Genomic DNA, 27723 nt, shown 5'->3' with positions numbered 1-27723 from the left:
ATCACCATGATCACGAAACTGGCCCTTGGACAGGGTAAAGCCGTGACGTGCTAGTGGGCGGCACGGCCTACTTGCGTTGCTGCACCACATGTGTAATACGCACGAAGTGAAGTCATCGTAAAATGGATGAAGTCATCGTAAAATGGATGAAGTCGCTACATGATCATTGTACAGATTCGCTGACAGTTTGACCGACTGCATAATGTTACTAGACTGTCATTTTATCCGCCATGTCTTGCTTGTTGACGCCCCGAATGCCAGGGTTTGACTTGTGCATATAGCGTTGCATTATTGTAACGAAGGAGAAAAAAGAAATCTCTTTTCGTCGGTGAACCAATACAGTCATGGCGTCATATGTAACGCCATTTGTCTCTACTCAACGCCACTGATCACACAGCATGGGGCTATGTTCCCAAAAACAAGCAAAACAAAACAAACAAAACAAAAGCATGGACGAGCATAAACAGGATAAGCAACAAACGCACAAATGCGTTTGTACGTGGTTAGCCATGTATAAAAACATTTCCACTGAACACAAACATCGTTGGCCAGTGAAAAGGGTGGAAAGTCACGTGACCCTACAGACATACGATTAGCCAATAGACAACACGTCACGAATTGACCAGTGGGAATACATGCATAGTACACATACAGCCAATGCAGTGCAAGAGTGGATGACTGAGTCGAATGATAAGCCCAGAGGGATGCAGGAAGATAAACAGACAGACTTGAAAAATTAATGTGCGGATAGCTGAGCATGCCACACGAGCCAGTGAGAGGCAGTGGGGAGGGACAGAGGCTAGCAATACATGGAGCAAGGAGAATGAGACGGAAATTCCGGTCTATGAATATGTACAGGAAAAGATAGGGGGGGGGGGGGCGTGACTTCAGTGGCAACAATCTTGTGATTTGAAGATTGGCCTTCGTCCAATCATGATCATGACAAATGCCCATCCAAACTAACTATGTGGATCTGGACCGATCAACTGGCTATCAGGACCAGTGACGTCCCAAATTAAACTCGCACCGAACACAAAATGATCTGCATCCGGTGGAAGAAAGCGAGTTCATGCATCTTGACGTCCGGGAAAACGGGAATATGCAGCGCATTTGTGGAAGTCCTTTGAACAATGAGTTGTAACCGTATATGCACTGCACTAGCAGTGGCAAAGCTAGGAGAATTTAGGCCAAAGATGCAACAGAGGAAGACCAGCAGTTAATTTTATCTTATAATTTTTTTATAGAAAAGAAAAAGGACCAAGGAACTACAAGTTACGCTAAAATGTCTACTAACATCACCAGTTATTACTAAACAATCCTTGGCTCTCCATCCGAGTCCATTCTTGCACACCTGATTAATTTTTCTAATTTTGTGTTTCTAAAAATGTACAGCCTAGAGACCTAAGAGGAAAACCTGTGGGGAAGGAGCACCTGTCTTATGAGACCGATCATGTCGCCTCTAAACTATGTTTCTGCAGGCATTGAACCTCTGTTGAGCGACCTCTGTCAATATGGACCGGAATTTGGTACACCATGGTCTGACCGCCAATCACGGGTTCCGTTGTATCTACGCACAAGGTGGAGACGGGTAGGCGGACACTATCCTAAGTAACACATGCACACGGGAATGTACAGGTGCCGCGGTCACAGGCGGGGCACATGTCTCACTCCATGCCAGTATCTGTGGTCGAGTCGCACAATATCGGTAGGTCGGCTGGCATCGACTGCTCCTCGCGGCAAGGCGAGGATGAAACGGTGGCCGAGTCATTGTCGGCCACCTCATTGTCGGCCGCCTCATTGTCGGCCACCTCATTGTCGGTTCCCTGCTCGGCACTGGCAGGTAATGGAGGTGTTGCGATGCTCTCATAGTCGTTGGCTTCGTGCTGAGCATTGTACGATGGAGCTGGTATCGGGGCAAACACATTGCTGTTTGCGTAGGTGTCTTCTTGCTGGGAAGGCAAACCGTCGAGTACCATCACTCGGCCATTGACAAAGCTGGCCACGGCGTAGTCAGTTGTCCGCGCCGTAGCCGTAGACATGCAGTCGTCCTGCATGCTGCAGGCGTCCATCATGTCACTGTTGGACGCCGGACGATGGGCAATGACTGTAGGCGGGGGTGGTGCTGTGAGGATAGGGAATTCACACCAAGATCGATATCAGTGATGCATGCTTGATGTTTGTGTCATAATTGGCGATATTGTTTTACCTAAGGCTGGTATTCCCCAAGGTGATGTTATTCATGAGGTTGACGGGACATTAAATTTTTAAAAGCTGCTCAAAGGCTTGGCTTTCTGACAATCTACTTGTAATAATAATACCGATTGTAGGAAAACGCCCAGGCAAGTCTTCACCCAGTCAGCCTCCAATTTCCTTCATTTTGCCAACTCCGATATTTGGAACATCGCTAGCGTCAACGCCTATCTCCAAGCCCTTGCCTTGGGTAGGGGTGATTACTCTACATTCTACTTACGACGTCGGCGGACCAGCTGGCGAATCCTGTGTGCGACGGTCGGTATCATCTCGCTGACGCCATGTCCGCTGCGCTTCAGGTGTATGAACACCACTGCAAGCGGCACCAGACCAATGAGAATGCCGAGCGGCACGCCAACAGCCGCACCGACATTAGCGCCACCACTCCCTGTATTGGAATGCCGAACAAAAGAAAATACGCAAAGTCTCGACGCATTCATCTTGCATTTGACCTTTATTACAAGACCCTCTTTTTCATTTCGTTTTCCCACTCTCACACACCCATGCTCACAGTCAATTCTGCCGTCGTGAGTCCCATCCGGAACGGAAACAAAAATAATAATAATAGTAATATATAATAATCTTGCAGCAAAGTGAACAGGTTCCTGCTACCATGGTGACATAATTAGAAATTTGGGCCGAGCAAAGAACCGCTTAAATGGATCTCGGAATATAACTAAAACTTTTCCGTGGAGATAAGAATGATATTAACGTAATGAATACGGCAAGTTGCGAACTCAGTACAAAAACCATGACCGAAAACTACTTGTCATTTACATTATATGTTCCTTGAACGTTTCCGAGGCCATCTCATCAGAAGGATTACTGGCAAATTCGAAAACTTTCAAGGAACATACGTGTAAATGACAAGTAGTTTTTGGTCGTGGTTTCTTTGAGTGCGTAACTTGCACTATTCATTGCATTAAACTAGAACTGGGAGACGTAATCTCGAGGCAACTTGCAGTTCCATCTGTGGAAAGTAGTTGGGTGGACACACCCATTCCCAAAGCACTGCAAAGGACCAAGCCAATTCTTAACATACAACATTTCGGCAATACTGCCATTATCAGGTACCGGAACGAAACAGTGATGCTATGCAGGCCAAAAAACAAGTATAACTGCATGGATCAGACAAAATGATGAGGCTTCTTGCAGTTTGGTTCAGTGTTCTGCATACTTCACTTCACAGTCGTAATAGGAACGAGCTTGTCGTCTCAAACACCCGTCCTAAAAGAGTAAAATTACGTACACTTCATCATCCAGTGCAATGCCTTTTTTTGCTGGTGAAGGAGGAAAGATCAATATTATTGTAATGTACCGTGAATTCGATGATTTATCAATTTTAAAATGACTTGTGCAGCAAAGAGACCGTATTTGGAAAGCTCGAGTTGAGGTATAATGCACCGTGAAGCAAGCGTTTTACCTGAGGACTTCAGTGCTTCGATCATCTCTGTAGTGAGAGCAGCGGTGGTTGTTGGTGCGAAGGCTGCATTCGTCTGTGAAGTAGGAGAATCTAGAACAGCAAGGACATGAAAAGTGTAATTGTGTACCATAACTATTTACGGTCTTGTACTAGTAGCACAAAGATCAGCCTCTTCCAGAGACCCTTTTGAATAAAAGCTGTCTTTTCAAGATGTACCATCTCCACACATTGAAAAACCTGATCTCTGTGTTGACATTGTAGGAGATACGGGCCTGGTATGCAGACATTAATTCAACGAAGACCTTGACGTCACACCGACTTCTACAGGAATAAGCCCGGCCTTGGGGTACAGATAATCAGGGCACAAACATAGATTTGCAACAACAAGTAAAAGAACCTCTTCATCGAATACTGTAAATCTACGGGCGACACAGATTCGCCGCTAATGGAATGGTTTTTGAAATTCGGATTACTAGACAGAAAGGTGGAACCAATCTACAGATTACAAGCCCCAACTGGACATGGTTTAGCTCAGAGGCCTCGAAATTGCTACAGAACGGCCGCACGACCAGCAACCACTTACAGAGTGCAAGGGTTTCCGTGGTGATGACAGCCTCACGTCCAACACCGGCTCTGTTTATGGCGACCACGGTAACCTGGTACATAGCATTACCGCTCAGGTTGCTCAGCCGGAGAGTGGACGTCGTTTTCGAGGTTCCTGCAGGGAGGTGGAGAAGAGAGTCGTGACTAACATAGGAGGGGAAGTCCTTCACAGCTAGGACTTTCGGTTTGTCTTGGTTGCACGCACCTTCCCCACCAATGTTGTTCCTAAAAGAGTCGCAGGTTATAATATTTCAACACTGCATTAAATATTTACTCAGTACCTGAGCTCAACTACAGGATATACTGTAAACTGCCTAATATGCACGACGGATTAATGTTCGCTATTTTCGCGAGAAGAGCGTAACGCGAATATTAATCAGCGTGAAATCAAGCTTCAACAGTGGGTGTATGTAGGTGCCCCGGTGCTTCGCGAACTTTTGCCATCGCAAACTTGCCGGTTCTAAGAAATCGTGAAAATTTAGTGACGCGAATATTGGGCGGTTTACAGTAAAGTAGTATTTTGGAGGACCCGTTTGCATTGTGCCACCTTGGTCACATGACTGCTGAGGTAGAGTGCCTTAGCTATAAATTAAACACTCTACAGGTGTTGGAGGTCCATAATACCCGAGTATATAACCCCCAAGAGTGTGCAACTCTGCATATGGGGTCTCCGACTGCGAAAACTCACATCACGTGTCTCAGGTGCGTTTCGTACTATGTACAAAACGAAGGATAGCGTGCGCGCAATCTCAACATCTGCCAGGATCGTGCTGGGGATTTGCATATGCGCAGTGAGTTTCTGTCAGAGAGTGCTTTTCTTATTACTCCGCTGCTCGCTGAAAACGGGCCGGAAACGTACAACTGCGACACTTCACCACGTGATGTGAGTTTTCGCCGTTGGCGAACCCCATAGAAGGGGGGTTATATACTCTTTGCTAATACTGAGTCGCCAATACACTGGTGCTAGGTAACAGTATGACATCATGGCTGCTAGTTTCGTTTTAGCCAATCTCTGCACCGATGACATCAGCAACGAGTCGTTCGTGCTCCAAATGAACCTGCTGCAGACAGTTGCTCACCTTCAACGGTCCTGGTACCAGATGAGACGCAGCTCCCGCTGTCGCTGCATTGCACGTCGTCATTGAGTGCACGGAAAGCCACACGATAGCCAGAGATCTCATCCAGGCTGTTTGCTACCGTTCCACGGTACTGGAATAGACACATGCGTAACACCAACACTGTCAGTTGTGATGCTGAGCTACTGGAAATCAATTGCATTTTGTAGTCGTTTTAATTTCGAAATTTTCGTAAGGCTCCTGCCTCTTACGAAATTATAACGCTTTAAAATACAGTTTGTCACAGTACTGCATGCATTTGCATGTAAGTAGTAGCCCCCAATTATGGTACTTACGAAAGTTAGATGACTATGAAATGCTCTTTTTCTCAGTCTACGAATATTATTCGCTTACGAAATATAATTGGAACAACCAACCAACCAACCGACTTCATGAAATATATATGATTTACAGTAATAGTTATGTTCTTCTCCGTATCTTCTACAATCACCAATTTTCTTGATGCCTTAGCTGAGTACACGTTTCACTATCGCCAGGGAATGAGTGGAGTGCATGTGCGCGCATGCATGGGTGTGTGGGCACTTGTGTGTGTGTGTGTGTGTGTGTGTGTGTGTGTCCGACGATTATGGTTGCACACGTCTTTCTTCTCTTTCTCGGACTCTTCCTGACTTTTCTTTCATGCTCCTGGGTGGTTACGAACAGCCAGTGTATGCCGGAGTATGTGGTGTGGTGTGTGTGTGTAGAAAAAAGAAAGAAAGAAAAATGGAAAAATGAATAATAGGGATTCACTGGACAGAAAAGTCACTTCAAACAGCTGTGTGGTGGATACCAGGCTAAAAATAGTGGCGGTCAAATCATCCGCCTTGCAAGCTGTTGAATGGTGTAATCCGGGCACAAGTTGCTATGTCTAACATAGCTGTTTGCTATCATCGCTTCCGCGATGGGTATGTCTGAGGTCTGAGGTCTGTGGTGTGTGTGTGTGAGTGTGTGTGTGTGTGAGTGTGTGTGTGTGTGTGTGTGTGTGTGGGGGTGTGTGTGTGTGTGTGCGTGTGCCAGCTAGTTCGGTTGGTGGGTAAACTTATGCCTGATTGTGTTGGATCTGTTGCCAACAGGCTCGGCTGCTTGAAGGGGGGGGGGCTCTCTCCCTGTTCTCTGACAACTTGCTTGTTAATTCGTGCGGTTGTTTTCAGACGTAAAGCCCTGTTGTAGAGGCTCAGCCTTCATATGTCAGTCTCTCTGTCTCTCTCTCTGTCTCTCTCTCGCTCTCGGATCTCTCTCTCTCTCTCTCTCTCTCTCTCTCTCTCTCTCTCTCTCTGTTTTTGGTGGACAAAAATATCTCTGGCGTTGATTGCTTTCTTGCTTCGACTTCTGCCGCGCCTTTGTTCTCGTACTCCCCTTTATGTAAAAGTGTTGTGCAGACCCTCCCTTAATATAGTCTGTCTCATTTTGTCCTGAGATGTTTTGATGCATAGTGATTATGATGCTCATCATTCGCTCCCTTGTCACTGGACAGTTCTGTCCGTTTGGTTTAGCGAATTCAAATAAAGAAAACAACAACAACAACAAGGTGTATTGTTGTATCTGCCACATTTGTTGGTTTCAGGGTTCGTATACTTTCTATTTGAAGTATACATACCTGTTAACCATGGACTGCTTCTGGCTAGATTAACTCTTGTGTAATCAATGGTGCTAGTGATGCTTAGATCAGATCCACTCTGTTTTAGCCACCCACACTAGTAGCAAGTATTACCTTCACTGGGGGCAGGGGTAACTTCAGTTGGATCCCAGGACGGATACCCTGATGCCATCAATCCTTTTTCTGCACCTTGTCCTCACCCACTTACTGAGGTGTGGTGAGCCCATAAGTGGGATCATTTTAAAGTCCACCCAGAGTTTTGGGGATTTCAGGGGGTGTCGGCCGTTGGGCGGGTCAATAGCCAGTTGAGTCATCTTTCCAAGATTTCTTTTGAGTCTCTCTCCCCTCTCCCGGGGAGACCCACGTGACCAGTTTTGGCAGTGAGCAACAAGTGTGTGTGTGTTTGTGTGTGTGTGTGTGTGTTGTGCGTGTGGTGTGCGTGTGTGTGCGTGCATGGGCGTGCACGTGTGTGTGTGTGTGTGTGTGTGTGTGTGTGTGTGTGTGCATACATGAGCATGGGTGATTGTATACCCAATTAAAGAGAGGCCCATAGCAAGACATAGCTTCGGCACCCCAAATTGTTGTTTCGTACAATGCTTGTGAGGTGCATCCGATCAAGGATAAAAACACATGAATGGCAATACCTATGGGATGGGATCTCACCTGCAGCTGAATGACCAAATGGGAGCTGGAGGCATCACTGACTGTCACATTGGGTGCCACAGCTTGCTCTAGAGGATTAAACAGTTGTCATGCAGCACAGTACAATCATGCACCTGTATCTTTTCAAAATTTTGCACTTGAAATTGTTTGCAGGCAACCTGCCTACACTCAAGAGAGCACTGCATTTCACACAAATCCATTAGAGGTATCGTTTCAACGTTTCGGTCTTCATGACCATCATCAGGAATCACTCTCTCTCTCTCTCTCTCTCTCTCTCTCTCTCTCTCTCTCTCTCTCTCTCTCTCTCTCATGGATTTGTGTGAAATGCAGTGCTCTCTCGAGTGTAGGCAGTTGCCTGCAAACAATATCAAGTACCTGTATCTAGGTTCGAGTCCCGGTGGTGTGACTGATGATTTTTTCTTTCTTTCATATCTGGCTTGCAAGTGTTGAGTTTCGGAGAGAAAAGAGCAGTAGGTGGCATGTGGCCTCTAATTTCCCAATTCTTGTATCTTGGTAAAAAAAAACAAAAAAATCATTGTTCATGTGAGACTAGGCTGGAGGCCAAGTTTTGCGCATCCATGGGAACGCCACCACCCTCTATGGGTGAAGGCGTAGATGCAGCTCCTAAAGCGGAGGCAGGTGAGTAAATCAGACCCACCGCAAATTGATCAAAGACCGAAAATCCCATTCGCTGCTCCCATGCTTCCCTATCTGGGTAAGAGTGGACCGTTATACCGGTCCTCAATAGGTATACTGGTGCGTTAATATTATGCGTCCTCAGCACCTGGGTGTCATTCTCAATGACGAGCGTGCACGTCTTTACCGGTGAATGGGCTAATAAGAGATGAGGTGCAAGTCCATACCCATGGGTGTCACTTTCACAGCATTCATGAACAGTAATGGAACGGATTTAATGTGCATGAAGCCATTCAGGATAAGAGTCCAATTCTCCATTACCTCAAAATCCTGGCCTCTGTTTGACTATAGCAGTAATCCATATCGATGAGTTCCTCTCAATACTAGAGAGGTTTCGCTCTACGTAATTACGTATGAAAATCCGTTTGTCGACGAGTCGGGGAGCGAGGGCAACTTTCATGCGTAAATCTCTCTACGGATTTCTGTGGGAAAGCTCTTTCCTACGTTGGGTCCTCCGGGAAATATTTTTCTCATTTTCCGGATTTTTCCATGGTAACGTTCAAGCCGCGCGAAACACAAGGTACACACACCGTGCGCCACATGCAAAATAGAGTGGAAACGCGGTTTCGGTTTGTGGTGCATGCGGTGGGCGCGTGCAGCCAACGCGTATCCAAAGCAACAAGGCGTGTTTAGCAGCCGTGGAGAAATCACGTCGAGTGAAACCCAACAGCGCTGATTTACTTATGAAAATGACGTGCAGTTCTTACGTTATTTTCATGCGTATTTCCGTAGAGCGAGATCTCCCACCAAAAAAATGACCCGATATCTCCATGCAAGAGCTCAGATTTTTTACCTGTTGTAGAAATAATAACAGAGGGAGATTGGTTCACAGCTTCATGTCATATTGATTCTGGACCCTTATTGAGGAGGTTTTTTTTATAATAGTGTGGATTCTTCAAGGTACAAGGAAATGCGACCTGGTATTTTCATGCAAGACGGATCAGATTCGTACCTGTTGTGGAAATGATAACAGAGCGAGAAGTGTTGACGCCGTACGGATTCTTGATCTCACAGGTGTACGATCCGGCCAAGCTGGCTTGCCCTGGTCCACCGATCCGGAGCTCAAGATGGTGGTCCAAGGGAATCAAGCGCTGCAGCTGAATGCCGTTCTTGTACCAGGAAATGATGAGTGGTTCCTCGCCATCACCACTACAGTGGAGAACCTTGGTGGAGCCCTTTGGCACATTGGCTGATTCTGAAATGTTCGTGATTCTCGGAATATCTGAAACAGAAGCAGAAAGTAAAAGTGGGGAGGCTTCCTGCAGTTTCATAAACAGTTAAGTAGTAGAGCCCACACGCTCTCTTCCATTAACGCTGCAATAGTTCAACCCATTTCACAATATTACAACGTTTCGGCAAATTGCCTTCATCAGGTTCACAATGATGTGCAAGCTCCCAAATCAGCATTGATAAAGGCCAACAACACCCCTGTCAGTAAGAGGGTGTGAGAAGCAGCGCGAAAAAGAGTTGAGCTAATACTAGCGCTAACATCGACTATCAGTGGAGGGGACTACAGCTGAGGTAAAACCAAAACAACACAAAAAGAAGCAGAAATCCCAAAAACACCATGACCCATTTGACGAAAGATATGATTCCAAGAAGACAGCCAATCAAAGCCAATTCCTTCTAACGATAGGCACACCTATCCATGTTGTGATGATGTGCACCTCCGAATACAAGCCTGTTGTAAAATGATGTGTTGTTTTCCTGTGTGATGGCATTCCCCAAACTGTCTCGTCTAGTCGCGTGCATGTGTGATATGAGCATGCGCGATTTTGTAGTCGAGAGTCCTTTTGTCAGTCTTCTTGTTCGTCCCTTTGAGTGTTGTCTCCATTTCCGTAATGTCAATAATAATTATGTAAATCAAACTAGTCTTGTCCTTTGTGTCCTGCGTCCCGGGGAACGGAATGGCTGAGATTCCGTTACAAGCCTGATTTTCAAGATGCACTGTGGGCATCTAAACCTGGTTTAGTGCTGGCTTATGCAGACATGCCTGACTCGAATTGAAGCCTGACTTGACTTGGACAGGAATAAACCCATCCGCTTGGACAGGAATAAACCCATCGGCTTGGACAGGAATAAACCCATCGGCTTGGACAGGAATAAACCCATCGGCTTGGACAGGAATAAACCCATCGGCTTGGACAGGAATAAACCCATCGGCTTGGACAGGAATAAACCCATCGGCTTGGACAGGAATAAACACATCGGCTTGGACAGGAATAAATCCATCGGCTTGGACAGGAATAAACCCATCGGCTTGGACAGGAATAAACCCATCGGCTTGGACAGGAATAAACCCATCGGCTTGGACAGGAATAAACCCATCGGCTTGGACAGGAATAAACCCATCGGCTTGGACAGGAAGAAACCCATCGGCTTGGACAGGAAGAAACCCATCGGCTTGGACAGGAACAAACCCATCGGCTTGGACAGGAACAAACCCATCGGCTTGGACAGGAATAAACCCATCGGCTTGGACAGGATTAAACCCATCGGCTTGGACAGGAATAAACCCATCGGCTTGGACAGAAATAAACCCATCAGCATGGACAGGAATAAACCCATCGGCTTGGACAGGAATAAACCCATCGGCTTGGACAGGAATAAACCCATCGGCTTGGACAGGAATAAACCCATCGGCTTGGACAGGAATAAACCCATCGGCTTGGACAGGAATAAACACATCGGCTTGGACAGGAATAAACACATCGGCTTGGACAGGAATAAACACATCGGCTTGGACAGGAATAAATCCATCGGCTTGGACAGGAATAAACACATCGGCTTGGGCAGGAATAAACCCATCGGCTTGGACAGGAATAAACCCATCGGCTTGGGCAGGAATAAACCCATCGGCTTGGGCAGGAATAAACCCATCGGCTTGGACAGGAATAAACCCATCGGCTTGGACAGGAATAAACCCATCGGCTTGGACAGGAATAAACCCATCGGCTTGGACAGGAATACAGGAATAAACCCATCGGCTTGGACAGGAATAAATCCATCGGCTTGGACAGGAATAAACCCATCGGCTTGGACAGGAATAAACCCATCGGCTTGGACAGGAATAAACCCATCGGCTTGGACAGGAATAAACCCATCGGCTTGGACAGGAATAAACCCATCGGCTTGGACAGGAATAAACCCATCGGCTTGGACAGGAATAAACCCATCGGCTTGGACAGGAATAAACCCATCGGCTTGGACAGGAATAAACACATCGGCTTCGACAGGAATAAATCCATCGGCTTGGACAGGAATAAACCCATCGACTTGGACAGGAATAAACCCATCGGCTTCGACAGGAATAAATCCATCGGCTTGGACAGGAATAAACCCATCGGCTTGGACAGGAATAAACCCATCGGCTTGGACAGTACGCAACATGACAATACAGTGGAACCTGTCTAAGACGACCGCTCATGGGCCTTTCAAAACGCGGTCTCTGTTACCAGGTGGTCTCCTTATCCAGGGTTATTTGACTGGAAATAGCATCCATTCGTCCTGGTTTCAGTGGTCTTCTAGGGCAGGTGGTCGCCTTATCCGAGTGGTCTCCTTCACAGGTTAAACTGTATTCCTATATTGTTACACTGAGGACATAGACAGCAATAGCGACAACGCACAAATCGAAGGGCAGTTGGCCGCAGCCAGACGTGGAAATCAGCAACAGGAAGTGTATGAGTGCGAGTATTCCTATCATAGAGAGGTTAAGATGCACATTATTTCCGACGTGACGCAATAGTTCAGCTCGCGTTATTTGGCTCGCGCATCGAAAAACAACACGAGTGACCTACAGATCACGTCGAAATTTGGAGTTTTACGCCAAAAATTGACGTGAAATTGTGCGTCACGTTGGAAATAACGTGCATCTTAACCTCTCCATTGCTACACTTGCTCGTGACTCACTCACCAAAGAAGCGGATCTCGAAGGCGTGCAGGTCGTATCCGGCACCACATGTGTACACACCGGCGTGTTCCCGTGTGACGGTGGTAGGCCAGCGAAACGTCGAGATGTATCTAGACATGCCCGTCGGGGACGTGGTAGCGTACGTCAGTAGGTGGCCACCGCGGATCGGCTCGTCGTCCTTCAGCCAGAACGGGTAGTCGGTATTGATGCCCTGGGCGCTGAAGTCCGTTTCCTTTCCGATGATGCTGCACTCGACCGCGGTGCCGAGCTCCCAGCTGGCCACCGACTCTCCGGGCAGGGCTTGGGAAAAGCCTGGCACTGTACTGTACTTGGAACCTGGATTGGCGGTCAGGACCGTTTGGAATCTGATCAGTTGTGCCAATGCTGGACGGTAGTAGACATAAATAGGGCAGAGACAATGGCAGATACATGATTGTACAGTCAACTTCGCTAATACCAACTGCGGATATAACGACTATTCGCGAATAACGACAGAATGCCCATGTCCAGAGCAAAGTCCCATCTAACTGTAATACATATAATGAGACTTCGGGTATAAGGACACTTCACGAATAAGGACACCTTTCTGATGCCCCGCCGAGTGTCGTTATACGCAAAGACTTAGTTGAGTGTATGTTCTTGATAACTTCTTATCTTGCTTGCCATCTAGAGACTATGGTCAGCACACCTCTCCACAATCACACCAGTAGGTACCCTTATCAGCAACCACTGTGTTGCAGGACGGTTGTGCCGGGCATATTGCCACAACACTCTCTCTCTCTTCCTTATGCTGGCATGATTTACACTCCCTTGTCATGTTTCATTCCTTTCTTTGTCATTCTGCGAGAGCTTGGACACAATGCACTTGTCAATGCAAGAAGGCAGCAATGCCTGTTCATTTTGTAGAAATAAAAAATAATATGAACCAACAGACCAACCAAATGAACAATTTTTCAACTGTGACCAGGGACTACCTGATTTTCAACCCACTATCTGCATGCACCGGTATGCAGGAATTTGGTGGGTCAACTGTAGGTCCGGCCTTGGCAGAATCTGCCAATTTTTCGCGCATCATCTGAAACTTCCTCTTGTGTTCTTCGCCGCAATTAATTGTAGTCGGTCGTAACGCGAACTTGTGAACTTCTTTTCTTTTTTCTTGTTTTTATCCGCCAATTTCAAGGTCTAGCTCTAGTAGTAGAGGCCACCCAAATCCAACCACTTTTCCAGGTGCAGGGCGCAATGTGCGGACTTCTCTGTATACTCACGATGAGTATTGGCAACAGTCAAAGTCGGAACACCAATGGACTGATGGCATTTTTGCTAACGTATTTTCTTTTAATCCATACTTTCTACCCAGTGAAAACCCAGTGGAAACCCAGTGAAAACTCAGTGAAAACCCAGTGATTTGTCCAAAAGAGTTGTCCACAGTGACACTAGTTCTTAGAACATGCAGGTGTGACCCTCCCCAACATCTTTTTAATTTTTCCCGTAGCTTTGCAAAAGACGTTACTTCTGTAACCTCTGGCGCTAGCCAGAGTCCACACAGCTTTAATTCCGTGTTTGTTTGTGCCACCGGCATGCCTGGCTCTATCCCGTACCTGTCCCGTACCGTACCATCAAAGACAGCTAAGCTGGCCACAATCTTCAAATAGGGCTTTCAAATGCAAGATCATAACGTCAAGCAACTTGGAAGAATGAGTATGTATGCGAAGTGTATCGGGGAATGCATGCAGGGCGATACAGTCGTCCCTCTCTAATCCGGCACTTTATAATCCAGCACCCTCGATAAACCAGCACAATTTTCAGTAGCCAAAATGTCCTCTTCATGCACATTGCAGCAGTAAATCAGATTTGTTAATCCAGCACCCTCCCTAATCCAGCAGATTTTCGTGGCACAAATGGTGCCGGATTATAGAGGGACCACTGTAGTACGGGTTCGAATCCCAGGTTGTCTTGAAAAGAAAAATTAATAGGAGAAATGATTTGAACAAACGGCGAGGAGACAACAATTTGATAACCGCAATCAGTAATACAAGCTGGATCGACATTTGTGTACACTGTATTCATGTATTGTAAAACTGTGACAATGTGCAATAAAACGATGAAAATGTGAAGAAATTTCACTGCTGTTGTTCTTAGTGTTGTTTCTCTAACTTAGATTTTCTATAATAGTTCAATTTTGTTTTCAGCGTCCTTTAGTACAACGAAGATTCCTGATGAGTGTTGTACGAAAACTTGTTTGAAACCCTTTCTTTCTCTACACAATTTCTTCACATTTTCATCGTTTTATTGCACATTGTCTCCACAGTTTTACAATACATGAATACAGGGTACACAAATGTCGATCCAGCTTGTATCACTGATTGAGGAGAAATGATTTTTTTACTTTTGCCTAACTCATATTCCAAACTGACTGGAACCTTTTTTCAATACAATGATGTAGCCAGTCAATGGAAAAACAAACATTTCTATCAGTTCTAATAACATGCATGATGAGCTAGGCAAAAAAGCATAGCGGTAGGGTCCTGAGCTTCCAAGCTCTCCCGTTATACATGACTTGTACTGATTCAGCATACTCTTGACCTGAGCAAGTGGGGGTTGGGGGGGGGGGGGGGGAGGAGGAGCGGGATAGACAGTGACAACTAGGTGCAAACATAGATCTAACCTGGGCCAGGGCTTAGCAGCAAAAGGAGCAGACCTGTGACTGAGATAGTCAGGAAACCTGCGAGCGCGGAGACCTGTAGAATGCGGAACAAACATCGCACGTAAGCACACACATTGGTTATGAGAGGGTTCAAACCGGAATGACCAGCAGATTCTACTGAAGTTTACACTACAGTCGGGAAAAACACACCCTCCGTTTCTACACAGCACTCCAACCAAAAACGACAGTCGGCTACAATATGCGAACGAAAATATTTCAGCTAACAATCCCAAACTAAATAGTTAGAGACTTGCTAGAGGTACTAAGGCGTAAGGCAGACCACAATTTGACAACGGAGCTAAAACACGAGAAGACAGAAGAAGAGTCGAAAACAAAGAAGAAGTTGGAACTATCTGGTGATGAAGACATACCAGGGGAAATCACGGGACTACACGCCTGCCTGGTCACACCCGCTCACTAGCTGCAAACTAACAGATACAACCTGGCACAGAACTCTACCGGTACTTGCTCGCCACCATCCCAGTGATGGCATCGCCGGGACCGAAACGTAGCTCTACATCGTAATCAAGGCAATTCGTTACTGCACCTTCTATGCACCATGTGCTACCTGATGAGCGAGTGTAGGCAGGCGGATATTTCGTATACTTCCGAGTTCGAAGTTCTATCTACCGCCTTTTCACCAGGCACCATCATAACATGATACAACCACAATTATGTACATAGGTGGAAACTTCTTCTCCCAAAACTCAGGAAGAGTGGATAAACAGCTATGGGCAAAGTTCCGGCGCTTATTGATAAAACGTGTCGAATAACGCTCCCTTGTGAAGTTGTGTGGACCATGTCCGCCCCGCTAACATTAGTAGCCAGAATCCGATCTCTTCATAGATATCTCCGGGATTTTCATCGCAAACCTGTAATATACGTGCATTGGCCACGGATCAGAAACAGCCGACCATAACAAGAGGCCGTGTCAGTTTCTTGTGACAGGTTCGCTGCACGGCTGCTCCAGGTTCCCAGGGGTCAGCCCGAGTGTCAACTCCCAGACTCGCAAGCAGAAAGTGCGATGTGCACAGTCCTATGTGTTGTCTGTAACACGAGTAGGTTTGACGAACCGACACCCAACTAACTACTAACTAGTTACTTTCTCTAAGGACATTATTTTCTAAGACTAAAAACTACAGAGTGTGCATCAGAAAGAACAGCATACACATGTATTGCCACTGAGGTAGATTCAGTAGCTCCCATAAAGCTGGACAAACATTCTCTTCCTTACCGCGCTAGGTTTGCGTGATATCGCCATTCCGCAGCTTCTTGCTTGTCAGAACTGCTGGCAAGGTTGCTTTGGAACAAGGAAGGCCGGAAAAGTCGTGCATGCGACTATGGATTGATCACCACCAAGGCTTCCCTTCGCTGGCCAATGAACTGGCTTCGAATGACTGAGTCGCGTGGACTGCGTCACCGCCCCGCCCCCCCCCCCCCCCCCCCCCAGTATGTGGAACGAGTTACGTGCAGTGGAAAGCCGCCGCTTACTCCGCAAGGCGAAAATGGAAGCATTCAATGCTTGTGTGAAGATTGGTGCAGTTTGAATGTGCTAGTCCTGAGGTGCTGGCTGCAGATCCAGCGCTGATCAAGATTCAGACACGGGAAATCACCTGGGCCTGCCATTTGCTTAGCACGTCCGCCCGCCCGTCATCTTCGAATTTTTTTTAGTGCCTTGTTCGCCATGTCCCCGGCCCAAGCTCAGCGAGCGCGTGCGACATGTCCCAGGGCCGTTCTGATCAGCTGGTGGTTCTGCGCAGTCTGCATGGTCTGTGCCAGCAGGTAGAAGTGCTCTTCTGAAAGTCAATGCCAATGGATGAACCTTATTGTTTGTGGACTGTCCTAGCGGACACGTCCCGTTGAGTTCCTCCGCTGCAGTAGATACCGGCAGGTCGTTGTTGATTACAGAGGTGAAAGCCCCGCAGTAGCATCAACCATGCAGCTGCTGCCTGTACTGTTCTACTAGTACAGTCTAGTAGACTGTCCCTCCAGGAAATCGCGATTCCACGGATGCAACAAATTTCGCGATTTTCGCCCAAACCCGCGATTTTCAGGAAAATCCACAATTTCCCGCATTTTGTTGTTGTTTTCTGCACTATATCTCACTTTTTTATGCACTTTTCACGCAGTGCTTTCCATGATCCTGTAGGTTATTTGCACAGTACGACTCGTACTACTCCCAAGTAGATATACGATGCAACAAATTTCGTGATTTGGCCCAAATCCGCAATTTTCTGTAAATAATTCCGCGAATTCCTGGCAAGTTCTGCATCATTCCGCACTTTTCGTCGCATTTTTTGTTGTTTTCTGCCGCAATTTCTTGCGCAAGTTTTCGAGAGTTTTTTCCGCAAATTCTCGCAGGGACAGAGTAGACTCGGTTCACGTGTTCGTAAAAGCAAAGGTGACGTTTCCCGGAATTTTATACGCAGACTTTACCGCTAGCTCCTGCATTATTATAGATCTGTTGCCCATAGATCACATCATCATACACAGCAGCGATGCTACATGGTTCCAACTCTACTCAACCCTTCATATTCAGGTCACGTGATACCGGCCATCTCGGTCCACCTGTCAGGGACACTTTCTACACAATCAGTCATGTCAAGTGAGTTGGGAAACCACTCCATACTCCATACTCCAGTACACGTACAAGCAAACGCAGCAGTGAGCACACTCTACATCTCGAAATGAAGCGTTTCATGAAAACGGAATTCCGGATGTTCTGCTTAAGATGTTTCACACATCTTTCGTACACTTCCGCACAATGAGACAAGCAAGGAACATATTTCCACAGGGGGGGGGGGGGGGGGGGGAGTGGAGGGAAGGCTACGCTATGAATAAGTTTCTGGCAAAGCTGAATTGGGGTAGCCAGCAGGCATCATTCTGGTACGAGCATGTCCGTAAGGAATGGAGCAGCACAAGAAAAAAAAGGGTTGGAAATTTCATTCACACCATGGCCGGGTGAGCAAAAATATGGACAGATGATAAGGAAAGAGTCCCCTCGTCCCCAACTCATTTGCGACTGCCAGATAGCAACACTAGGCTGGAGGGTCGTTGCAACTTCAAACAACGTCATTTCTAGAAAGCCAGGCATGTAATACCCGTCCATTACTATCATCTTTAATTGAAGACTGTTTGAGAGTGGAAGATGCAAAAAAGGTCTCTGGTGACCATGACAAACATGGCTGCCAAGCTAGCACAGCCATGGCTAGACCCTGACAGGTATTCAGCATACACTTACCAGCGGAAAGTGTATGGGAGAAATTTACAGCGGGACTTGTGGAAAATAGTAACAAAGCAGGAAATCTAGCAAATCCAGTTGAAGATCGTAAACCATTCAGAAGTTCCAAATTTCTTTCAACCGAAAAAATACAAACAAGCTAAAATCTATAAGCTTAATGACAATTCAATGAAGTCAGCATAACGGTGGGCGAAGACTACCTGCCTCAGCCCTGAGCAGGTTGAACATGTCTCAGCCCTAAGCAGGTTCTACGGGTCTGCCTCAGCCCCGAGCAGGTTGAACATGTCTCAGTTAACCGTGTACCTGGTGGGGTAGTGTTTGCCGAGCCATCGGTCCAAACACAACACTGCCAACACCATCAGGGCGCTACCAAGCGCCAGCATGCTGAACAGGACAGCGACTTGCCTCCTGTAGACGCTCTCCTGCTCTCCGGAACAACTCGCACCCACACTGATTGTACTTGGAATAGCTGAAGTAGACACAGGGCAATGAAAAACATTTAATTGATTGATTGATTGATATATTTTCAAGGATTCTCCAGAGGCAAATGGATGCCTATCAAAGGGAGTCTCCTGGGGAAAGAAAGTGAAGGTGGCTGTTATGAGAGGGAGGAAGGGATTTGGCCACGATCAGCCCCATACAATTGATCCACAAGGCAGGGGAAATTGCCAAAGTGCTGCTATCACTAACACTGTACAATATAGTATCACAGACGTAGTGCGCCCTTAGTCTGCTAAAAAAGGACCCTACTTTCCTTTCTGGACCTTTTCTGTACATTATAGCATTATATCAATTTTACATTTGTGGCCAGTTTGAACGGATTTCTACTTTTAGCACTGCATGGCAAGTTATAATCAAGCCCTGAATACTTGATATCAGAAAATGAAAATTTCATTTCTGTCTGTGTGGGCTGGTCCGGATATCATTGCCAGAACTGTACTAGTAACCGAACTCCAATGTGCTAATGAACACTACAAAAGTATGTTGTAGTATACGCATAAACTTTTCCCTCAAGACTGCTTCACGTTTTGGACCTGGTCAGAGACCTAGATACCTAAACAACGGTCGAAAACAGAGCAACAGGAGGGAGCTGAGCCATAAAGCAGAGCAGTCCTGCAGGTTTAATTGCACAGATGACCATGCCCTGATGGTGCCCAATGGGCGAAATATTGGCAAAGTTCTATTTGGTGCAGCTGAGAGCCTGTTGCCGGAATGGCGGTATTTTCAAGTGCAAGAAATAGGCTGCAATGGAGTTTGGGAATTCTGAAGAAGATGACCATGGCTATGAGAGAATGGCATGCTAAAATGGAAATGGAAGAAACAAGAAACGGTGACCATGTGCTGATCCAGTGTTACGACATGAGCATGGGATTGCCTTACATGTAGTTGGTGCCATGGTGGCCTCCATTTGCATCTCAGGTCGAGTGGGTCGAATTGCCTTAACGATATCCAGCTGAATCGTCGTGACTGCTCCCAAGCCCTTCTCGTTCACAGCAGAAATGGTCACTTCGGCAGCACAGTATCTGATGCCGAGCTCAACGGTGACCTCGCGTGAATCCTTGCTGATATCGCGTCCAATCTGAGCCTCCCATGAGCCACAACAGTCCAAGCGATAGTTCAGAACTGGAACTGAGACAAAACAGAATTGGTGATATCGTACAGCCAAACCTCTTTAGGACGAACATCAAGGAACCGATGATATTTGTTCGCAATAACGGGAGTTCTTCTTACCCATATGTTATGCCTAGTGAATACACAGGGTTTTATCCAATCGAGTTCTGAATGCTAGTTCTTCTTAGGCAAACATGTGTCTTATCAGTGTTCTTCTTAACACGGTTTCACTGTACTTAGCGTTGGTTCTCTAACATTGAAACATCAGTTTAGAATCCCTCCAAGAGACATATAGGTCAGCATAAATACTGTCAGCTTATCAATATCCGAGGTAAAATAACAGAAAAAAGATAATTAGCGTCTTCAGAAATGTACTCTTTATCTAATACAAAGCAGGGGTGTCGGAACTGATACGGCAGGTGTTTTTTGCTTACCAGATAAATAAGCCTCTTTACAAATGCTGTGTGCACTGCTCTTTCCGTTATTTTCTTCCTATGCAAGTCGCAACTCCTGTTTTGAGTTGCTTTTCTTCTCTCTTTTTCTTTCCCTACTAGTTGCTGTTACACTCACTGATCCTTATGCACAGATATACAGCATTCCCTCACTAGTGGGACCATTGTTATTAGGCTAGGGCCTGTTTTGGACTTCCCACTCTAAATATAGAATACAAACAAACAAACAAAGTGCGGCCGATAATTTTGTCCTGTGATTTCTAGAACAATTCAAGTATGGCTATTTGGGCCCGAGTTTCCTGAAATTTTCCCATGGGACATGGCCTTTTCATGGTTGTACCCATGCAGAATACCTTCCAACGCCCCTGCAAAGTGAAAAGCATGTTCGTAAGAGTATTTCCAAGGCATATACTTTATCCTTAGTTCCGTATTTTTATCCTTAGTTCCATATTTTTTCCCACTGATGATAGGAACAAGAAAATCGATTATGGGTTTTCAATAATATTTTTGTTATAAAATACTAGGGCTGAAACGATTATACCGAATAATCGAGTACTCGTTTGATAACTCTAACAATCGAGCAATCGTTTAGATTACCGATTACGATTATTTCGCTTTTTTTAAATTTTTGTCCAGAAAGTACTGTAAACCCTCGTTTTGTGAAGTTGGAATCAGTTTCCGCTGGGAGTATGCAGTTGCCAGGGGTATGGTTCATGTTCTGAGGTTAAATTGACTTCGAAACTGCCATGTTTCGGAGCTACCCTTTCACTAATGCAGATTTGTTGGTATTATGAAGCCATAGTTTGTGGAAACAGAGTAATGTTTGCACAGAATTGCTAACGATTATAATCGATTACTCGATCGTTAAGCTAAAGAGTAATCGATACGTGAAAATCCACGATCGTTTCAGCCCTATAAAATACACAGTAAATACATGTCAAACAAGTGACGTAGTTGCGTGATGTCTGCGGCCCTCATCCTATTTATAGCCATATACAGTTTAGACTGAAGTTTGACTGTATAATACTTCCAAGGTACCGTGCTCACGCAATCAGTGCACCTGGGGCATTATTTTTTCACTGTGCATCACAGATTGGACACTATTCAAGAGAGGAAACTATTTTTTTTCAATGCTGATACATTCGCGTCATCCGGCAACATAAAAACAAAGAAAAACGGAGCCTAAGTTTTACTGTTAGCTATCACAGCTCAGCAGAAACGGCTGCAAGAACTGCGATTTTGATCCTGAAACCACCAGTGTAATGGCATGGACAAGATTATAATTATGATTGTGTAGTACTACAATTGTACATGTGTTAGCAAAACAACACCCAACTTGCGCATGCCCTTGGTCACAAGCCCGGGGGAGGGGGCACTATTCAAGGGAGGGCTCTATTTTTTTTCTCTGGCTCTTACGGACTGCGGCACTATTCGAGATAGGGCACTATTCGAGATAGGGCACTATTCGAGATAGGGCACTATTCGAGATAGTCCACTATTCGAGATAGGGCACTATTCTGAAAGCGTTGTCTGGCCTCGTCTGGTCACAAGAAAAATCTACCACTATCATCTTACCGCTCCAATATCATTTTTGTATTGCCTTATTTTATATTACCACTTCCTCAGCCTACTCAAGCTCAACTGATGAGGGGTGAATTACCCGAAACACTGTGTGTTTAGCAGGGAGTGGTGCTTTCTTGCGAGATTGGAAGGTTCGATGGACTTCTCGTGTGCTCCAGATGGCAGTCGTGAGTCAGTCAAGTGTCAGCCAGTCGGCGGAATAGCGCGAGCTCCAACATTTGGAGCAGCCACCTTATTCTACAAATACCGCCGAAGTCGCAACATCTCACTTCTTTCCATCTTCGCATAGACTTACGGTTTGTTCCTAGTGGCTCCAGCCATCTGATGGTGTAAGTGTTTGTTTTCCTGTCGACTAGCTGGCTTGTTGCATCCCGCACAGGTCCAGGAGCTGCGGCAGAGAGTGATGAGAAATCACACCATACGTATATCGTGAGCCAAACAAAAACCCACCCATTTTTAGTCATTTACCTACTTGTGTATGAAAAGTGAGTTTTACTTGTTCTTTGCTACTAGTACCTTATATTTAGTTCTTTTTTAAACCCTTTACCGTTTGTACGTACAAATTTCGACCGCTCGCGGTCGATGACTTCTATGCGCACAGCGCTGGACTGGTTCACCGCAGAGAGCTGGGATTTTCCCTACTGGTAGCCAAGATGTACGCGCAGAGGGTGCCGACAATTTCTTTGTTTGATGCAATATAAAAAATCGCGAAAATCGCGACCTGAAAAATGCGCTTTGGGAAAAGTGCGTACCCTGCGACTTTTGGTATTGCCTGCAGATTATTTCGACTTTTGCTTGAGCTGGCGACTGTCTGCCCTGCTGTGCAAGCCATGGACGCGGAGCAAGCTCTTTCGCTTCTGGAGACCCTTCCTGACGACTCTGTCGCTGCCTCATCCAGCGAAGATGAGTTTGTGGAGCCAGACAATCCTGTTGAAAATATTTATTCTGACGACGACCGCGACGATGACATGGCGAGTGAAAGCAGCGCCAGTGAGAGTGACATGGATGTCACAGACGACGACAGTGTCGCTGAGATGAGTGCCACTAATGGTGGAAGGGGACGTGGCAGAGAGAGAGGATTCGGCCGTGGAATAGGCCGTCGTCACAGTAGAGGTCGTGGTGCACAGGTACTATGTACAGCCAGCGGTGCAACCTGCACTAGTCGATATTTGCAATACTCGGGACAATGCTGACACCGCTGTGACTGGTAACATTCCTGCATTCCACCCAGAGAACGAACCTGGTATCCACTTACCTGAGGGAGCCACTCCAGTGCAAGGATCTGATTTATTGCATATTGCCCGATCGGCAATAAATCCAAATAATTATTAGTGCTAAATAGTGAAATCTTTGTTCGTTTTCTGGACTTGAAAGTTGTTGCATCGCATTCCTGAGGGGTTTTACTTTCAGTATCACCCCATTTTGTACATAATAAAAGTGAAAAATAAAAAAGTTTCGGCATGAACAATGACGGTTGGTTTTTGCTGTACAAATACCTAAAACGGTAAAGGGTTAATAAATTTTCGTTATAATAAATTTTCGTTATAATCAAGCTACCGCATAATCAAGCTACCGCATAATCAAGCTACCGCATAATCAAGCTACCGCATAATCAAGCTACCGCATAATCAAGCTACCGCATAATCAAGCTACCGCATAATCAAGTTACTGCTTGATTATGACGAAAATTTATTTGGTCAAAATAATTTCGCAATCTGTACCTTCGCATGTAAAGACGCAAATCCACACAATCAAGTAGACACTTCCTTTCATCTATCAAACGTTTTCTTTCCCTTCTCTTCAGGATAGTCAACACTCCCGGTACTATCCTCAAGAGAAGGGAAAGAAAACGCTTGATAGATGAAAGGAAGTGTCTACTTGATTGTGTGGATTCGTTACAATCATTAAATATTTTTATTAGTTTTCATCATTCTGTAAGGGTCAGCCATTGGCTGGTGATAAGGCATCATTGCCTGTTTGCTTGATGAAGTGAAAATAAAGAGTTACCATACCATACCAAGTGTTTAAAATCTTGTAGGACGCATCACGCAGCTTCATAAGTAAAAAATTGGTTGTGAGCAACACTGGCTCACACTCAAATCACTGCTTTTCACCAGTGTTGTGCAGAAAAATCACTAGGATGAAGATAAAACTAGAATTTTGAATTATTATACATGCAACTCTGTGCACTGCAGCATAAAAATTCACCCAGATTTTTTATAAAGTAAAGTAAAGTTTGCACGTCCGCGTTACCACCGGCTATACAGTTGTATTGGGAAACACAACCAGCTTTAATAGGAAGTTTCGCATGTGCCAGGCCACCACCATGCCTGAGATACCAGGGTGGCAGATGCAGCTCCTAACGGCGAGGGTGAGGTGATAAGTCTCACAACCAATGCCCGACAAGGGGGCGAACCTCGTTAGCTGCATCCATGTTACCCTCACTCCGAGTAGTGAGTACCCAGTTGACCGTTTTTTATAACCTTCCTGAAATCCTGACTCCTTGACATGGACTTCTCCGAAATTTTCATGGGAAGACATGTTTTTCAGCGCTGCCACATACCCGGATTATTCAGAACTCCTTTGATATATTTGAAGGCAACATTTGTCCGGATGAGCTATCTGAAAATTGGGATGGTGGACTGTTAGAGGGGCGGACAGGGCATGTCCAATTCGGGCACTCTGTCGACGTTCAGTGAGATAGCTGGTGAGCCACTGCAGACTTACCCCGGTTACGCCAAGCGTTGCTAGCTTATGGAGGAGACCCCTTGTCCAGACAGTGTCGAATGCTTTGCTCAGGTAGAAAACATATAGGAGACTAAATTGTTTTTGATCCTTGCATTCATAATTATAGCTTCTGCACAAGCCTCAGCAACTGCCAGGCGGTTGAATTGCCTCACCGAAATCCAGACTGTGACGGGTCAAGGACCGGGTTCACATGTTGGTATAAGTGGCCGAATGCCACCCATTCACAGAGCTTTGAAATGGTGGAAAGGAGCGAATTCGGCCGGTAATTCGACGCGGACAATTCAATGCCTTTGTTCTTTTAAATAGGCACAACCACGGCCGCCTTCCAGACATCTGGTATGTACTGCATGTGAAGAGAACGCTGGTTACCTATTTCTACATTACGCCTGAAACCTGGCAGGTCTTTGGCACCGAAATTGTAATGCACCTAAAACTACATGGATTTAGCCTAGTTGAACCAATCAACTTCATGACTAGAATTACATGTTTTGCAGTAATGCCGTCACAGCCCACAGGCAACTTACGTGCGGCATCTGTCACCACTCCTTTTTTGACTATCGGACCAGCACCTAGAGAGCTTGCAGCATAGACTTCTACGAAATAGACTGCCGATGGCCAGAGGTTTGTAAAGACAACGCGCTCATCACCATTCACCGGCTTGTTTCCTACATACCCAAACCAGACCAGCAGAAGAAGCAATGCACCAAAGGAAGCAGGGTTAATTCGACACACTCAGTAATTCACACACATGATAACACGCGCACGCGCACGCACTCACACACGCACACACACACACACACACACACACACGCACACACACACACACAAACACGCGTGCGCGCACTCGCACGTACGCACACACTCACTCTCTCTCTCTCATACTTGCATACATCTGTCCCTCCAGGAAATCGCGATTCCACGGATGCAACAAATTTCGCGATTTTGGTCCAAACCCGCGATTTTCACCAAAATCCGCGATTTCACGCAATTTTTGTTGTTTTCTGCACTAGATCTCACATTTTTTGCACTTTTCACGCAGTTTGTTCTGAAGAGGCGTGCTCCTGCCTCGGCACACACCCAAACCACACAAAGGACCAGCACGCGACTTTCAAGAAAACTCTGTTAGAAAACTCTGGCTCCAAGCCGCAATTGCTTGAAGCCTTTCACCGAACTCGTAAGCACTACAGCCTACTATAGCCAACTCCCTACTGCAGTGAAAACGTCTAGCTTATAACACTTGCATGCCAAAAACTCCATCAGCAGGCGCGAAAGAATGTGAAGACAAAGCCTGTGACTTAAAAGTGTGAACCCTAATGAAAGTCACAGCTACATGTAACACAAAACGAGAGTGCATGTCAGTGACACGTGCGACCTCCTGAACACAGTTCTTTCCATGATCCTGTAGGTTATTTGCACAGTACGACTCCCGAGTAGATAAAACGATGCAACAAATAATTTAATTTCGTGATTTGGCCTAAAACCGCAATTTTCTGCAAATAATTCAGCGAGTTTCTGGCAAGTTCTGCATCATTCCGCACTTTTCGTCGCATTTTTTTGTTACTTTCTGCCGCAATTTCTTGCGCAAGTTTTCGAGAGTTTTTTTCGCAAATTCCCGCAGGGACAGATATATACACACACATCGTCCCTCGTCATCTTCAAAGTGAATCACACATGCAGAACACAAGTTGGGTACCGAAACGAACAAAGAATACACAACGCCACAAGAGACACAGTGCTCCTTAGCGGGGAGGAGAGAGAATAATTATATGGTTCAAGGAGAAATCCCTTTGCTACGAAGCTTCTGTACCAGTGTTGCATTGCGAACGCAGTGAACTGCTTTGGACAGGTCCACCAAGACAATTTAAAAGTGCCAGTGATTTGTGTGAGCAAGAATCCATCTATTCAAAGCTAACAGGGGCATTCTCCGTAGAGTACCCGGGGCAATCAGCATGTTAAGATGCAGGGTATATCTGATGTCCCGTAGGAAAGGCTTTTTGCTCCTTGACAAAGTATTCTAGTATGCGGGATACAATGGGAAACCGTGACACTCAGCTATAGTTGCATGTAGATGTAGAGTCTAAACTCTTAAACCGCAACAACAACAACAACAACAACAACAACAACAACAACAACAACAACAACAACAACAACAACAACAACAACAACAACAACAACAACAACAACAACAACAACAACAACAACAACAACAACAACAACAACAACAACAACAACAACAACAACAACAACAACAACAACAACAACAACAACAACAACAACAACAACAACAACAACGACAAAAGCAGCTTTAAGCAGCAGCAGCAGCAACAGCAACAGCAACGGCAACAGCAACAGCAGCAGCACCAGCAACAGCAACAGCAACAACTACCACCATGCCCAATCCGGACTCACTTGGAGTTTGAAGTGTGATGTTGCCTGAAGAACTGCAGTTGCCTGTCTGACAGTAGCAGCCATACTGCGACCGACACACGCCTCCCCAGTAGGAAACATGGTATGTGTAATACCAATAGGTAAACGCAGGGCCCGTGGGTAGCGCCTGGTAAAGACGCTGCAGCACAGAACAAGTCGAGGCAGTGCATTGAAGGAGACGGTCATGAACTGATCATTGAACAATGTACACAGCATACAGCATGCAGAAAGTCATTGTGATCATTAAAATGAGTGCAATTCGAGACCAATTTTTCATTCCGATCTAGGTCACACATCATCTACCATTTGCCGGGGGGGGGGGGGCATTGTTACACAACACAACCTTTCCCATGTCAGGCATAGATGGGTTACACAGAATACTGCAAACACACAGAATACTGCAAACACGTACAAAATGTCGAAAGGCGGCGAGGTGACAACAGTTTAAGAATTGTAAAGAACAAAACCAGCTGAAGAGTCATTACACGAAGGTTTCATTGAGATGTCACGAACAAACGACGGATGATGACGGAAACGGCACTGACGGAGGCGATTCTAGCCGTGAGTTGAGTGAGGGGGAGAGCATGGGTATGGCAGAGTGTGAGAGCGAGTGTGGACGTGTGTTTCGACCTTGTAAGTCTTCTGTGTATAATCGTTTTGGTATCTCGTCCTGAATGTTGCCAAGTGTATTTTTGTTGTTGT

General features: G+C 45.8%; 2 protein-coding genes across 4 annotated transcripts in view; both read right to left on the bottom strand.

The window, feature by feature from the left end:
• Nucleotides 1-323: 323 nt before the first annotated feature.
• On the bottom strand, nt 324-16338 carry LOC135818370 (uncharacterized). The gene is made up of 10 exons (XM_065331729.1): nt 16196-16338; nt 14923-14995; nt 12261-12641; nt 9300-9569; nt 7652-7719; nt 5356-5485; nt 4257-4391; nt 3674-3763; nt 2471-2638; nt 324-2122 (listed from the first exon to the last, which is right to left on the bottom strand). Exons 1-10 carry the CDS (start codon nt 16220-16222, stop codon nt 1665-1667), a joined length of 1800 nt encoding a protein of 599 aa, XP_065187801.1. The 5' UTR covers nt 16223-16338; the 3' UTR covers nt 324-1664.
• A 1291-nt stretch (nt 16339-17629) lies between these two features.
• The window catches only part of LOC135818369 (uncharacterized), a 42802-nt gene continuing 32708 nt past the window's right edge, over nt 17630-27723 (bottom strand). For all 3 annotated transcript variants that reach the window (XM_065331727.1, XM_065331728.1, XM_065331726.1), the window contains 5 exons: nt 27004-27160; nt 25119-25259; nt 22142-22234; nt 19583-19831; nt 17630-18671 (listed from right to left, as the gene is read on the bottom strand). In XM_065331727.1, the coding sequence (XP_065187799.1) occupies nt 18490-18671; nt 19583-19831; nt 22142-22234; nt 25119-25259; nt 27004-27160 (822 nt within the window). In that variant the 3' untranslated portion in view covers nt 17630-18489. The remainder of the gene's footprint in view (nt 18672-19582; nt 19832-22141; nt 22235-25118; nt 25260-27003; nt 27161-27723) is intronic.

This window comes from Sycon ciliatum, chromosome 5 (genome assembly GCF_964019385.1).
Source record: "Sycon ciliatum chromosome 5, ocSycCili1.1, whole genome shotgun sequence".
Lineage (NCBI taxonomy): Eukaryota > Metazoa > Porifera > Calcarea > Leucosolenida > Sycettidae > Sycon > Sycon ciliatum.
The sequence above is the reverse complement of the archived record's forward strand: the minus strand, read 5'-3'. Positions and strand labels throughout refer to the sequence as shown.